The sequence below is a fragment of the Hyperoodon ampullatus genome (genome assembly GCF_949752795.1).
Source record: "Hyperoodon ampullatus genome assembly, chromosome: 7".
In the NCBI taxonomy this organism is placed as follows: Eukaryota; Metazoa; Chordata; class Mammalia; order Artiodactyla; family Ziphiidae; genus Hyperoodon; species Hyperoodon ampullatus.
Window position 1 is genome coordinate 59246025 of NC_136920.1, and position 16314 is coordinate 59262338.

The 16314-nt window shown below is 58.8% G+C and overlaps 1 protein-coding gene across 1 annotated transcript; it reads right to left on the bottom strand.

Moving 5' to 3' along the window:
* Positions 1-6438: 6438 nt before the first annotated feature.
* Positions 6439-14820, bottom strand: RELT (RELT TNF receptor; the record flags this gene model as incomplete). The annotated part of the gene is given in 13 exon segments (XM_079708347.1): positions 6439-6486; positions 6805-7003; positions 7439-7693; positions 7853-7934; positions 8208-8288; positions 9584-9841; positions 10759-10838; positions 11368-11534; positions 11642-11716; positions 12712-12765; positions 12767-12781; positions 14723-14766; positions 14769-14820. Coding segments are annotated over 13 exon segments (1410 nt in total).
* Between the last annotated feature and the right edge of the window lie 1494 nt (positions 14821-16314).

Here is a 16314-nt window from a genome sequence, read left to right on the forward strand (position 1 = left end):
AGCTCTGCTTTTCCATCCTATATTCCACATCACTGTAGGATATGTGGTCCCCAGCTGCTTGCCAAGCTTGGGAATCCGGAGGGGGCGGGTTGGGCAGTGGAGGGGGCAGGTGAGGAGGAGGCTCCATACCGGTGTCCAGCCCCAGGGGAATCCAGGCCAGATCCTGTGATCCAGGATCACAGCAGAGGAGACCCAGCCAGGCTAACATCGAATTCCACACCTGAGCCTCTGAGAGCTCAGCCTACTATGGGTGTGCCAGGCTGGTGACAGGATTTGTCCTTTACCTGTCCATGTTCCCTTCTCCTAGACAACTTGTTTCTGAAATTAGGCATTACGTGGCTCTAGGGCCCAGCCTTTAAAATTCCTGACAGGCCAGTTTCAACATTCCATAACCAACCTTGCCTGAGCCAGACTTGGGTCTCACTCCCTCACTTTCTCCAATGGGTATTTTCTATCTTGCGTGCTGTTGAGTCCAGCCCAGTGGCCAGGTGATTGGGGTTGGTTGTCACAGAGCCAGAAAGGGAAACTAGAACTCTTGCTTCCCTGTGGCTGCATGTGTAGTCCCTGGGTATTCTTGCTGTGGCAGTGAGGCCCTGTACCCAGTCCAGCTCCTGGTAGAGGGGGTATTTTCCTTTCTGAGGAGAACAGATATAACAGCTTTGCTGATAAGTACCAGCCCATAGGACTCAAATGGGTGAAGTCATCTTTGGGCCTGACCCCAGCAAGACCAGCATCTCCAGGCTCCAGCCTTCCTCCTCATGCCTGAGAGTCAGGGAAAGAGTGGGACTGCCCAAAGACCACCTTCTTGGGTCAGACAGATTACCTGGATCTGTGGTGGGACTCCAGCTCTTCCTTACCCAAGGGGATGTAAGGCCAGGCCTCTAGCAATGTGGAGTTGTCTGTAGTGACCTTTAAAGGCCCAAGGGCCTGTTCCCATCTCCTGACTAAAAGGTATCTGCATCCCTGTTCATGTCACACGACAGAGAAAACTTGTTCTCGTGACATGTACCATCCCTGTGAGAGAGCGTTGTATATGATTTTGTATTTTTTAATTCATTTTAATCTACAGGTTGGAATCTAATTTTTAAATTTTATTGGAACTCACATTTTAAAAAGAAAAACATTTAAAATAATAATAATAAACCTTTGACCAGTGTCTTCCAAGTAGTTTGATCAAAGAACTTATAGGTGTTTTCAAAACACAGCCTGGAGTGTAAAGATTGGAAAGCCCCATGGCCTCGCTTGTGTGTATGAAGTGTAAATCTGGTTTTGTTTTGTTGTTTTGGATTCTTTTTGTTTCGTTTTGTTTTGAAGATCAGATAGTGATCACTCTGAAAGATTGAAGCCAAGAATTTGTAACTATGATATTTACTGTAAGCTGTAGAACATTCAATAACTATTAAAAAAATTTCCAAAAAAAGTCTGGGGTGACCAGACTGGTGGTTCTTGGGGGAGGGGGACACAGACACCTCCTGGGCCAGTGAGAGTCCCCTGGGCTTCTCCCCAAGTTGATCCTAAACTTGTTTTCACCAGTCAGGTAACACCTACGCTGCATCTCCGGGGAGGCCCTGGGACTCACAGTTGGGCCTGGGAAGCGGCCGTCGGCACCTGGACTAAGGTGTGTGATACCGAGTGCCCACCGTGTGGCCGGCACTGTGCTTTATGCTTCGGAACTCATAATCCTCACAGCAGGATGGGAGGTGAGCCCTGTTGTTAGCCCTGTCCTTGGTAGGGGGCAGCTAAGGAGGGTTAAGTAAGTACCTCGGCCAAGGTTACAGAGCTAGTGAGGGGCGGAGTTGGAACTTACTTATACTTGGTCTGGCTCCAAAGCCCAGGCACCAAGCCCCAAGCCCCAAGCCCCACATTCTCCTGCCCACCCTGGAGGAGGCAATGCCTGTACTCACTTCAAGGGTAAATTAGTCAGGTGGGAAACCAAGGGAAGGGCTTAGTGTGGTTTGTAGTCCCAGAAGGACAGTTCAAGGCAGTCCTATGGTCTCCATCCAAATGGTCATCAAGTGCTGTCAGTTTTATTTACATCCTAAACATCTCTCTCTCGTCGCCCTCCTGGGCGAAGCCACTGCCCTAGTCCAGGCCTGGGCTTCTCTCCCTGGTTATCACAGCCACCATCCCATCCTAGGGCCTGGCTCCTGCAGTCCACGCTCTCCCAGCCTCCGAGTATTCAGCTTCCTCAAATGGAGAGAGTACTTGAGGCCCAAAGAGGTTAAGTGACCTGGCTGTAGCTAACACTCAGGACTCTTGACTCTCGAGCCCTTTCCACCAAACCGTACCCTGGGCCTCCATAGTGCCTTCCCCAGTTTCCTCTCCTGTCCTCACCTGACATGAAACTTATTCTCCCTCCCTTGTGATGGCAGAAAGCTCTGTCGGGTGTGGTAGGGGAGGGCCTTGCTGGGCTCTCTTCCCCTGCACAGGAAGGGGATTTTCCCCAGGGACTCAGCTCCAGGTCAGTGGCAGGGCTGGGGGCCAGGAGCAGGTGGAAGGCAGAGACCGGGGCCCCAGCACCCACCATTCTGGCCCATGGGGGAGGGGTTGTGGAGTGAGAGAGGGCACTCTCAGAACTGTCCTCAGTGGTTGGCCCAGGGCCCCACCGTGTCCTCCAGCTCCCAGCCCTGCCAACAGCCTGGGCATACCTTGAGCTCAAGAGCAGGATTTAGAGCCAAGAAAGCTTCCACGTGAGGGTGGGGGCCCTAAAAGCCAAGGGTATCAGACACACCCCTACCTGATCCCTCAGCTCCTCATCCCACTCTTGGGAGCTGGCCTCAATATCCTCCAGGGACAAGAGACTGAGGCCAGGGCTATTCCTTCTCTTACCTTCCAGCAAGCAAGAAATTGGGGTGGTGGGAGTGGTCTGGAGGGGAGCAGTGCTTATTACCCCAGGGCCCAGCACTGAGATGGGGTGTGCGTTACCTAACCCGGGAAGCCCAGACCCGGCCTCAGCCTCCACCGTCGCTGGCATCTGTATGTGCCTCACCCCAGGTAAGAGGGCATCCAGAGACCAGAGTCCAACTTCCCCCTGGGAAAGGAGGCCAGAGGGTGGGAGGGCTCAGCCTCCCACCCCTCTCCCCCAGGGCACTGTCTCGTCCTCATCTCAGTGTGTCACACAAGTCCTCGGTGAAGTGGGGTTGGTTGGCTGAGGGGACAGCCAAGTTTGAGAAGCCACACCCTGAGGTGCAGCTGAACAGCTGGCGAGTAGGGAGACCAGTCGCACCACGGCGTTCCCTGGGGTGCACTGGTGATGCCCACTGGTCCCCTACAACAGACACCGTTCTAGACTTTGGCAACCTTTGTTTGCTCCAGAAAATTCCTCTTGTTGTCCAGCCTGTCTCCTTCCCTCCCCTCTCCTAGAACAGGTGATGCTTTGCCTCCTGGGTCCTCAGAGGTGCCCTCCCTTCCCTGCCCACCTGAGAAGCCCCAGAGAGAGAAGCCTGTGCCCTAAGAGAGGTGAGAGGAAGGGAGAGGTCGAATCTCAAAGCTCAGCCTCCCCTCAGGCGGGGATTTTTCTCTGAAGCTGCTAGGCTGGCCCCTTGCCATGGCTTCTGCCCTGTGTGAAGCCTGGGCCTCCCGCAGGGTGTCCCTTTCCACACCTCCCCATGTTCCATGAACCATCACTTTTTGGTTCTTCAGCCTCTCCTTGGGCCTCTTTCCCATTAGTGTTGAAATACGTCCTTTCCTTCCATCATTTTTTTTTTCTTTTTTGGCCACACCACACGGCATGTGGCGGGGGATCCTTAGTTCCTCAACCAGGGATTGAACCTGCTCCCCCTGCAGTGGATGTGCAGAGTCTTAACCACTGGACCACCAGGGAAGACCCTCCGTCTTTTAAAACCGTACCAAACACCAAAAGAACCTGGAATTAACTAAAAACCCTCTCCCTGGAGCCTGAGGGCCCACCAGCTATTAGCTGGCACAGTCAGGCTTCTGCAGAAAAGCCCAGCCCACTGGGACCTGACTCTGCTCTCGCCACGTCCCTGTGTCAGCTAGCCAGGGGACGCTAGTCCTGACCCTGCAGCAGCGCCTGGCCTTGTGACCCACCCTGCTCCCCACACTCTCGTCCTTCCCTGGCTTCCAGGACGCTGCACTCTCCTGCTTGCTTTCTTTCCTTCCCACCTTTCTGGGTCTTCCCTGAGCTCTCTCCCTGGAACGTGCTCCCGCCTAGTCCAGTCCTGGTGCAAATGCCCATCTGAGTGCTTCCAGGTATCGTAGGCCAGGTCTGTCCCTCGAGCGCCGCGGGCCTTCACGCGCAGGTGCCTCAGGACATCCCGTGGGTCTGCATCACTGCTCCCCACCCAGCTGGCCCTAATCCCGTGAGCCACATCCCGGCACCAAGCCCTAGCAGTTCTGTCCTCTGTCCCAGGAGTCTTTCCATCGCCCCCGCAAAGCCCTGCTTCTCCGTCTCTTGTCTGGATGGCTGCAACAGCCTCCTGTGGATCCCTGCTCCCACAGCTCCTCCACCCTCCACAGTGGTCAGGAATGAGCTGGCCAGTCATACTTTTTCCCCTTCCTGAATGCTCTAGAGGCTCCTTGGGCATCCCTGGCATAGGGCCAATGGCTTCCAAGAGCCCATGTGGCTGCCTTCTGCTGCCACCCCCAGCCCAACCTTCACACCTCAGTCACTCTGTACTTGCAGCTTCTCCGGCTCCTCATATTTTCATTGCCGTCCGGCCTTTGTACATGCTGTTCCCTCTGTGGAACACAGCTCCCCTTCCCACATTCTCCAGCCCTCAATATGCCTTACTTACCCCATCCATTTGCCAGGCTCCACTTCCTCTAGAGCTGTGCTGTCCAATACAGGAGCCACTAGCCACATGTGGTTATCAAGCCCTTGAAATACGCTACTTCATATTAAGATGTGCTTTAAGTGTATTTTACATACCACATTTCAAAGCAAAAAAAATGGTTCATTCATAATTTTTATACTGATTTCATATTGAAAGCATTTTAGATATACTAGTTTAAGTAAAATACGTTGTCGATATCATTTAAAATAAGTTCACTTGTTCCTTTTTACTTTTTAAAATGTGGCTATTAGAAAATTTTTAATTACATACGTGGCACACTCTATTTCCGTTGGACAGCACTGCTTCTAGGGCCTTCAGTGAGAACCAGGTGACCTGAGAGGCCTCCTCCGGCCCCACTTCAGCTGCTGCCTGGTGTCCACCTGCCAAACAGCAGGCGCTGCCAGGGGAGGGATGGCCTGTCCCACACACGGAGCCCGACACAGAACTATTCACTGAATGGGCAGACCTGAGAAGAGGCACAGGGAAAAAGAAACGCCTCATGACACTACTTTCCCACCTTTTATTATTCAACAAATGGATGGGCGTGGAGACACAAGGGTGGGACAACAGCGAAGTTTCAATAAATAAGAGAAACGGGGACAGCAGTGGGCCCGTGCCTGCACAGCCCCACATAAATAACGAGGTTGCTGAGCCAGAGTGGAGACGCGGGCTGGGCAGTCGCCCGCACTGCCCAGGCCAGGGGACAGACACACCAACACCACGGGGACACAGAAACCACCGAGGCCAGAGGCCTCACCCCTTACCCTCCAAAGCGCCTGAGATCTTGTGGGTGGCTGGGCAGGTTGGGGCTCTGTACCACAGCCCTGCCCAGGTCAAGTCTGTTTTTTCAATTTCAATAAAAACAGCAGGGTCAGGGGCAGGCACGTGCATTATGCCCCTTCTGTAGGCAGAGCCATGGATGGGCAGCCCCATAGGAGCCTTGAAGGTGGTGGCCCTGAAGCAGCAAAAACGGGGCCAGATAAAACTACTAGTGGGAGGGGTGGCAAGGGGTCAAGCTCTCCATCTACACGACCCAGCCCAGAGCCTGCAAGATGCTGGAAGGCCCTGGGCACCGAGACGCCACTCTCTCCCCACTTCACAGTCAGAAGAATTGGGACCCAGTAATGGCCAGGGGCTTGCCCAGGATTAGAACCCAGGAACTCGGTTCCTAGCTCATGGCTTTTTGTTGACCCCTCCCTTTGCAGGACCTGTCAGAAAGGAAGGGGAGGTCCCCTCTACAGAGGCAAGGGGTGGCTCATCACTAAGGCGTGGGGCCAGGGGGGCCAGGTAGAGGGCCCCTCCCCACCACTGAGGCCTAGCCACCCGGCGGTGCAGAGGACCCTGTGGGCTCCTAGGATCCAGCCAGGGCAGGGCACAGCGTCAGGGACATCCTGCAGGGAAGGACATGGGCGGCAGGGACGGGAGGGGCTCTCAACCTGCTCCTGCACATAGCACCCGCCGGCCAGCTGGCCTGCCTCCTCACTGGGGTGGACGCTCCCACCTCCAGGCCTTGGCCTTGGCTGTCTGTCTGTCTGCTGGGCCATTCTGGATCCTCACTGGCTCAGCTGCAGCTCTACCTCCTCCAGGAAGCCTTCGGAACCTCCCAGGGCAGGGCTGCAGTATCCTCAGACGAGACAGCCCCTCAGATGACCAGGTTGCTCTCACTCAGCCGGACCACATAGCAGTTCTCCTGGGGGACAGGGGTGAGGGGTCAGAGCTGTCAGGGGGCTTCTGGACTCCAAGAAGGAGTATCACAGCAAACAGCTGGCGCAGACCAGCCACAGGCCTCTGCCCAGGTGAGTGGGCAGGTGGGCAAGGAGGGCCCCAAACTAGGGCCCAGGAGACCCCAGGAGGTAGTGAAGGGGAAGCGGGGTGACAGAAGGGGCAACATACCCAAGTGGTGAGTCCCCAGGAGGCAGTAGCCTTCTGTACCTCCACCCCTGCCTGCCCCATCTGGAGTCGGGGTTGGCACAGGTGCCAACAGACACCTTTCCCCTCTGGTCCTCACCTCGGCCTTGTTCTCTGCTGGGGGCTTCAGCCATTTAGGGTGGCTTCCACCACTTCCCAGCAGTACCCGCTGCTCACTAGAGAGGCCACGTCGTGGGGAGTCAGGGAGATCACCCACTGAGGGCCCGGCCTCCGTGATGGTCTTCACCTCCGAGGCCACCGAACTCGTCCGCTGCTCAGGAATTCGGGCCACACGGAACCTGTGAGGAGAAGTAGTGCGGTCATCCTCCATTAGAGGGGGGACCCCAGGTGTGGAGGGCGCAGCACCCGCCAGGGTCACACAGCAAGTTCATGGGTCAGAGCATGAGCCCTCCCCACGTCTTCCCACCCACTGACAAGCTCCCAGCGCCTCCCGACATTAGGCTGCAGGTGGACAGGCTCTTAGCCTAAGGCGGCGCAGGTGTGATGGGGGGGCACTATGACCCTGCCCTGGGGGCCCAAGGACTCCATGTGAGAGAGCGTAGCTAGGAAGACCTGGCTTTTCCCTGGCCGCCCCCACTGCAAAGAGGCCCACTGAGGCCAGGAAGGGTGAGGCCACCACTGAACCCACTGTTCATGGATCAGGCTAGGGCCCTGCCTCCCCCAGAGCTGTCATGTCACGTCGTGGCACCCTGCTGTGTCTATGCCCTCCTCACCTGCCCACAGACAAGATGGTGATCTCGCCCTGGCGTCCTGCCTTGGCCCCGACCTTGGGCGCCCTGGCTGGGTTGGGCAGGAGTCTGGGAGTAGGAGTGGTGGCAGCTGCAGCCTCGGGGGACAGCAGCACCTCGGGCCACTTCTGGCTACAACGGGAGCAGCAGGGGCCAGAGAGTGAGGCCAGGCCCTGCACAGTGTGGAGGTGGTGGCGATGCAGGCAGACGTGCGGCATGCTGGGTGGGCCCGGCGGCAGCCTGTGGAAGACAGGTGGGAGTGGTCACTGGGGCAGGGCAGGCCCAGGAGACCCCAGGAGGTAGGGAAGCGGGGTGACAGGAGGGGCAACATACCCAAGTGGTGAGTCCCCAGGAGGCAGGCTGATTACCTGTGGTTTGGGGCCCTCCTTGCCCACTCACCTGGGCAGAGGCCTGTGGCTGGTCTGTGCCAGCTGTTTGCTGTGATACTCCTTCAGCAGCTCCTCCAGGGCCGCCGCATTCTCTGTGGGCAGCTGTAGTCAGAACCCGGCTCTGGGCCGTGAAGGACGCTCCCCCCAACCTCCTGCCCCAGCACAAATCCCCCTACCTACCTGCCACCCCCTCCCTGGCCCAGGCCGTGTGCCTTTTCCTCCACCTCTCACCAGGCAAGAGCAGGCAGAGAGGCGGCAGCACCATGAGCCACAGTGGTCAGAGGGGGGCACGCTGGCCTGAGGGATCCCGGCGGGAGGGGCAGAGCAGAGCTCTGGGAGGGATGGGGTCAGACCTCCCCCCTCACCTTTCTTCTCTGTGATCAGGCGCACCAGGACCCCAATGGTGTCCTCATTGGCATCCTCAGTATGGTAGGCAGGGTTGACCCCTGGGGAAGAACAGAGGACCATGACCCTAGGGAAGGAGGCAGGGGGACACTCTGGACTCACAGGCTACACCAGGACATGGCAGCAGAGGGCACCCCTGGCCTGGCTCTATGCGTACCTAAGGGCCTCAGCTCTGATTCTGAGCCCATTATCACCTTCACTACTTACTCAGCATCACTGCTCCCTGCACCCAGCAGCATCAGGGGCTTAGCGGTTTCAGGGCCATCTGAACTCCACCGTCCCTGCAGAGCGTGTGGGATGAGGGAACCAGCCTCTCCCAGGGCCTGCCCTCTCCTCTCTTTAGCCTCAGGGAGCTGTGGGCTGCCTCTCTGCCCAGAACCTCCAACAGCCCCGGCAAACTCTGCCATCCCAGGCCTATCACCTCGGTGCATACTGACTGCCCTGTCGGTATAACTAACTGAGGACCCGAACCTCAAGGGCATGAGAATGGGCCATGCAATCATTCCTGGGCCAGCAGCAAACAGAACTCCTAGGGCTCGCACCCAGGCAACAGCCAACAGTTAAAGGTTGAGTCCTAGGCCAGGAAAACAAGTGCAGTTCCAGGCAAAATGGCCTGAGTTGCCACTTTCCTGCCTGCCTAAAGCGCCTGTCCCCCTCCTGCCCGCTGCAGACTGCAGTGTCAGAGGTTGAAAAGGGTGCTGGCATGGCAGGCACCATTCTATCTTGACTTGGCTCCCAATTTCTGTGAGCAGTGTTATGTGCATGTGGGATCCCGGCCCTACTGGCCCTCGGGGGACAGAGCGGGGGGGTAAGGGGAAGAAGAAAAGGGACCCAGGGCCCTGGGGTAGGGGCAGGAGGAACATGTCTCTCCCTCTGGGTCCAGGGCTCGTAACTCAAACCACAGCCTGGAGCTGAAACCTGAGCCTCTCATGGTTCCTGTCCAGGACAGCTGCCCTGCCAGCCCTTCAGGCCAGAGGTCGGAGGTCACCCTGAGTACCCAGAAAGCAGTCCAACCCTTGAACCACACACACAACTGCAGCCCCTGAGGCGTCCAGGCCCTTACAGCTGGGTAGGGCCTCACACAGGGAGGGAATCCCACTGAAGCCACTTGACCTCCGCTCTGCCTCTGCTCTGTCCCAGTTGCCACCTCGGGCCGCCTCACCCTTCCTTCCACTTTGCCAGTCCGCAGTGTCTCCTCTGCGGCCCACGTGCGGCACCTCCAGGAAACTCTCCTGATTAGCCCTCTGCAGGCCTCTCCATGTCAGACTCTCCAGACCAAGTAGGTTCTCAGCCTGCGCCCTCTGGCCTCCCCACCCAGCCCCAGGCTGGGCCTCACCGCTGCCTCCGCCTCCAGGGCCAGGCCCGACCTCCTTGTGGGCCGTGCAGTGGTAGCCCTTCCGCTTGAGCAGGTTACACACCAGGATGCCTAGCAGCCCCATGAGGCAGAAGATGGGCACAATGGCAATAACCGCGTACTGGGCAGCCGTCTCCTCGGGGCTGCCCGCCCGCGTGCTGTTCCCAGGCTGCCGCGTCTCCCCTGCACCGCTCGCCCCTGCTGCCACCTCCACGCCACGTCGGGCCCGTCGCCCCCGCTCTGAGCAACACGGAGGATGGAGGCATGGAGGAAAGACAGAGGCAGAGAGAAACACACTCAGAGAGGCCCAGGGCCCGGGTTACTGTGGGCAGGGGTCGGGGCGCTGGGTGGTACCGGCATGTCCAGAGCACCCACTCTCCACCATGGTGGGGAAGTAAAGGGCAACTCACACCCTCCTTTTTGGCCATCTGACCAGTCAGCCAGCCTGAGCAAGGCCTCCTCAGCCCTCAGGACGGCCAGACTCTGAGGCCTCTGTCCACCCCTCATGATGAGTCACAGGGGTGAACAAAAGGCAACGGTGGGCTTCCCTGGTGGCACAGTGGTTCAGAGTCCGCCTGCCAATGCAGGGGACACAGGTTCGTGCCCCGGTCCAGGAAGATCCCACATGCCGCAGAGCGGCTGGGCCCATGAGCCAGCGCATCCGGAGCCTGTGCTCCGCAACGGGAGAGTCCACAACAGTGAGAGGCCCGTGTACCACAAAAAAAAAAAAAAAAAGGCAACGGTGCACATGCCTGGGCACAGCGACACCAGATCCTGCCTCCCCACAGCCTGACCCACGAGTTAGGTGCCTCAGAAGATGACCAACTCAACAGGTGAGAGGAGGTGCATGTGTGTAAGCGTATGTGCTCACACTCAGCTACGTGGGTTGTTTCAAGGGGATTAGGACAGGAGACCGGTTGGGATGTGAGCCCCAAGCTGTGGCAGCTACCTGCTGGACAGTCTCTGCCACTCAAAAATGGGGTGAGAAGACACAGCCAGTGGACCTGCTGGACATCCTGTGGCTGCACACCCTCCCCTGGGCTAGGGGAGTGAGGACCCCACTGCTCCAGACGGACACTGCGGGGCCCTTGGGCTCAAGCTCGCCAGACCCCTCCCCACACATACAACGCCAGTCCTAGCCACCACCTGCCACTCACCGTAACAGCCACGAGGACCCAGGGGTGTCCAGGAGCACAGCTGACAGGGAACATGGGGGACCTCTGACAGGGCAAACCACCTGCAGGGAGGGAAGATGTTACTGAAGCCCAAAAACTATCCTTAAGAGAGGCTGGGGCTTCCCTGGTGGCACAGTGGTTGAGAATCTGCCTGCCAATGCAGGGGACACGGGTTCGAGCCCTGGTCTGGGAAGATCCCACATGCCACGGAGCAACTAGGCCCGTGAGCCACAATTACTGAGCCTGTGCGTCTGGAGCCTGTGCTCCGCAACAAGAGAGGCTGCTATAGTGAGAGGCCCGCGCACCGCGATGAGGAGTGGCCCCCACTTGCTGCAACTAGAGAAAGCCCTCGCACAGAAACGAAGGGCCAACACAGTCATAAATAAATAAATAAATAAATTTTTTAAAAGGCAAAATTAAAAAAAAAAAAGAGAGACTGGACCTTCCTACTGGGTACCCTCACTGGTCCTGACCCACCCCATTTCACAGATGGGAAGACTGCGGCCCACTCAGGTGAGTGAGGCTGGGACCCCAGAATCTCAAGTCCTGGTCACCTGGTCATGAACACCCACACCCCACCCCATGGCTCACCCAGGCTGGCAGTTTCCACATAGTGTGTCTCGAGTTGCCGTGCCCACCTGGGCCTCCAGCCTCCCTCGAGGGCTGCAGCGGGAGTGCGGCTGGCAAGGGCTAGAGCCCCAGGAAGCTGAGAAGGTGCCTGGGGGGCAGGACCTGCATAATGTGCCCTGCCCTGGTTCCTGCAGGAGGGAAAGAGTGAGAACAAAGCCAGGAGCCAGGCCTGAGGTCCCTGCCCCTGGCCCTCAACAGTCTTCCCAGGAGAGGTGGATGGGCAGGGCGAGCTCACCAGGTTGGGCTCCTCGCCGGGTGGGCACGGCCAAGGGGTTGTTGATGTGGCAGTGGCCAGAGGCCAGGGCAACAGCTGGAAGAAAAGAGGGCAGGACACACTGAGGGAGCGGAAAGCACTGGGACATGGCATCTCTGGGGCCACCTACCCCCCACCCACTTTCAGTCACCCCAGGAACAAGGACCACCAATATACAGGGCCACCCCCAGGCTTTGGGGACACTCTCTAACCTCAATCCCTTGTGCTACAAGTAAAATCTGCCTGTCCCAGACCTGCTGCATTGCCATTGCCTAGGCAAGGGGAGAACCACATCTGCTTCTGGAAAGTGCTGAAACGCCTCAGACAGGGCCAGATCAGGATCTTGAGCCCCTGGGTCTGTGAGTCATGCCCTTCTAGCTAACCAGGATGATGAGGAGGAAATTCTTCCGAATTCCTCTCTCAGGTTCCGCACCCCTTCCTGCTGCCTTGGTCCACACGCCACAGCTGAAAATGTCATTAACCAGCCTCAGTTCATCATCCCTGGGGCCGAGGCTGCAGATGGTGCCTCGGGGCCTTGGCTGAGTCTCTGGGACCACATCCTCCTCCGTGAGGTTCCCACAACAAAAGGCCAGCCCGTTTACACCCTGGGACCCACACAGGGCATGACAGGGCCCAAAGGAAGGATCTTCTCCATTCGTGTCCTCCCCCTATTCCTCTCGGAGCTCCCTCTCTTCCTATTCCAGGTGTGAACTAGCTGCCATGAATCCTGCCCGCAGGGGCGATCCCCCAGTCCTCCAGCTGGGCCGCAGTTTGGGGCAGGCACAGCGTAGAGCCAGCTACCCTGCAGGGCAGAGGGAATGTCACACGGAAGGTGTTAGAGACCTCCTCAGGCCCTAGACCCGGCTCCAGCAAAACACTGGGAGGCCAAGGGCACCAGGAGCACGTGGGGCAGGAGGCGCTTCCTAGGGTCAGACTGCCTCGATTCTTCAAAAGAAGAGCCACGTAACCAACCCCAGCACCCGCCGCGGCACAAGGTTCCTGAGTGCAGGGCTCAGGACTCACCTTCCCCCACGGTCCCATCCCCAACTCACCACAAGGAGGCAGGATAGGAGCCAGTGCGGTGGGCTCAGCTTCATCCTCAAGCCCCAGTGGGTCGCCAGCCTCAGGCAGATGGAGGGGAGGCTCAGACGGAGGTGGGACAGGCAGGCAGCTGCCGTCCTCCTTCCAGGACAGGGCTGGAAAGGAACATCGAGAGGTGTCGCTGGGCGGGCAGAATGCTGGGGCGGCTTGGCCTACACCCACCGGCCCCGCCTTCTGGTCCACTGCAGGCCCTAGCAGAGGTGGGGGCACCCTATCTGGGGCCAGCCTCCCAGGGCAGCTTCCCAGAGGAGGAAGGGCTTCCTGCCTCTTCCATAAACAGCCAGCTGCCCTAGGCCCGGGCAGGGGAGCAGGGGAGGAAGGAAGCCTACAGCCTCAGCCCCGGGGGTGGGAGGAACGAGAGCGCTAACAGTGACCCCACGCCCGGCCTCCCCGCTTGCATCCCCAGCTCTCAGGCTCCTGCCTCTCAGAACTCCTTGGGGCCCACAAGCATGCCCGCCTCTCCTGCTTCTCTGCCTTCACTCTTGCTGTTTCTGCTCCAAGGAAGGCCTTTTCCGTCACACTTCAAAGCCCAACACAAAGGCCTCTTGTTGTGGAAGCCTCTCTAGACTTCCATTTCCCCAAAGCTCCCCCACCCCCAACCCCATCACAATGCTGGTCCTCCCATGGGTCCCACGGTCCCGCCTGGCAGACTTCTCCAGAGATGTGTCTGACTGCATCTCTTGAGCCGCGGGCAGACCTGTAGGGGTGGGGAGTGGCAGCCAGCATTCAAGCCTTCTGTCTTCTCTTGGGCACCTGCTGTGTGCTGGGCACTGCCCTCAGCACGGGAAAAGGTATGAACAAGACAGGCGCTGTCCCTGTCCTCAGGGAACTCACACCCCAGGGGAGACCAACGACCAACAGACGAACAGTGAGTGTCCCGTGCCAGATGGAGGGAAGTGCCAAGAAACCAAATAAGGCATGTGAGGGCACAGAGGGTGATGGGCACGGGCCTGAGGCTGAGCCCCCAGGCTCAAGGGTGTGGCCTCCTCTGTAGAAAAGTCTCCAGCCCGAGGAGGACGAGGTTGGAAGAACAGGAAGAAACATTTGGATTGCACAAAAGGGATAGTGGCAGAACAAGGGAGTTCAATGACCTCTTTCCAGGAGGCCTGTCTCCAGGCTCAGGAGGGTGAGGGAGGAGTGTATATGGAGGGCCTCAGGCACAGGCCACAGGCAGCCTCTGAACCCCAAGGGGCAGCCTCGAGCAGCCAAGCCCAGCATGTTGAGGGGGCCCTGCCTGGAACCCCGGGGCTGTCTGATACCCAGCCTGGCAGGAGAAGCACTGCCTGCAGTAAACCCCAGGTCACGGAAGAGCCGAGAGCCCCTTGGCCTACAGGTGGCCCGGACTTCCCACCAGGAAAAGGAGCCGGAGGAAACTGATCCGGCTGCGCTGTGGGCCTGGCCTGGCACAGACCTTGGCGGGCCAGGGGTTTGAATTACACCCAGGGGAGGGGCTGGGGCAGTGGTCACACTATCCTCGGGACTCTCCAGGTCACTGGCAGTGGCTCTCGGCCCAAGGCCAGCTCAGGGGAAAACCTGGGACAGAAGGTCCAACCACGGAGTAGAGTGAAGGCTGCACCCTGGCAGTCAGCACCCAACAGGTGGCATCCTCTGACCCATCCTCCACGGTCCCTCCTCCAACATGGTCACAAGTGTCCCCCCTGCCCAGGCCCAGTTCCTACTCAAGCCCATCTCTCCATGGCCCCCTCCTTGGTTCTTCATGGGAGCTCACCCACAGACCTGACCACGAGCCCCAAGGCCTCAGGTTGACCCCGTGGCCCTGTCCAGCCCCCAGACCCAGCACCCGTCCATATCCCCAGGGTGGGCCAGAGAGCTGGGGCAGGGATGGAAAGTAAGAGACCCAACAGCCACCGAGGAGAGACTCCCCCCTAGTCCCACCCCTGGCCGTGACTGGCACCTGCTGGGTGACCTGAGCCCACAGGGAGGGGCTGTGCAGCTGCTCACCTCCAGACAGACGGGGAGCTGTGGTCTCAAGACTTCGAGGAGGGAAGTGGGGTCCAAAGGCCCAGACTCAAAGCCAGCGAGGGCCCACTCAGGCACATTCACAGACCCTCGCTGCCTAGCGCCCTGATGCCTTCTAATTATGTGCTTTCTAATTACCCCAAACCAGCACTTACTCCAGTCTGGCTGCCTGAGTCTCTGCTTACAGCAGCTCCCCTGGCCCCCACAATCAGCCTGAGCCCCCAGAGGACCTGCCCGGTCAGGCAGCCACTGGCCTCCACCCAGAACCCCCTGCACGCACGTGGACCCCTGCTGCTCTGACTCCTCTCTGCACCTTCTCCCCACTCAGCCTCCAGCACCTATGCTCTGAGCCCTGGAACCCTGACTGAAAAGCAAGTTCAGATCAAGCCCCTTGGCTGGGGGAGGGGAGCCTGAGAAGGCTCCATCCCCACCCCTCTGCCTTCCAGAAGGCAGGGCAATCAGTGACCTTCCAAAGCCCTGCACCTCGGGGCACCTCCTGAGGGCTTCCTGGGGGAGGGCTGTCAAAGATGGGCAGACCCTCAGCCGCAGTGGTGGTGGTCTTCTCTGGCCTCAGGGCTCCTGGCAGAGGAGAACCACCCTTCAAGACCCCAGGGGCAGAGAAGGAAGTTAGCTTAGAGGCCACTCCTCCCTGAAATCTCAGCCTGGGGCCTGTTCCCACGGTCACCAACTCCCTGGGGGACCTGAGCCCCTGCTTCACCTTGCTGGGTCTCAGTTTCCTCACCTGCAAGATGGGGATGTTTATGTCCCAGAGCAAGGGTGTCATGAGGTTTAAATGAGGTAACGAGCGGGACGTAGGTCATGTGATTTCCTCCGTCACCCCTTCTTTCCCTCTGCACCTCCCACCAAGGCTTATGACTGTTTGTTTGCTTACTTGTTTATTGCTTGCCCCCGCCCCCCTCCACCAGACAGTAGCGAGGGCAGGGATGTCTGTCTCACTCACCACAAAACCCTGCCCTGGTGTCTGGAGCAGGAGGCCTCCAGAAAACAGGTTCACGGGGCGTGGGGCGGGGGGAAGGGTTCCTCACACTCAGCCCATCCCCACCCTCCAAAAAAACGCCCAAACCATTAGAACCAGAAATTCCCTGGAAGAAAGCCAACTAGCAAAGCTGCGACCAGGGCCCCAAGCGGGAGGTGCCAGAGCCCCAGGGAGGTGCAGCCTCGGAGGCCTCAGAGAAAGAGGAAGCTGTGTCACCACCCGGGGCCTCCTCAGGCCTCAGCAGCTTCCCCTTTCCCAGAACTGAAGCTCATGGGGTCACCCGGCCCCAGCCTGGGGCCCCATCTCCGCGCATTCCCTCTCCAGCCTCGCCTGCCTCCGCGGTGGCCTCCTCCGAGGGTCTCCCACGGCTCCATGCTCACCCCACCCCTCGCCTGCCCCCTGGCCTCCTCCCTGGCCTCCACGTCAGCCCCCCGCAGCTTAGGCGTCTGAACACCCAGATCTGACCCCTGTCCTTCCCCACAACTCCAGCCACTCTGAGCTTCTTTCTGTCCCCCACACTTGCCTCTCTCACCTGGCACTGGTACCTGCTGTTTCCTCTGCCCAGAAACCCCTCCCA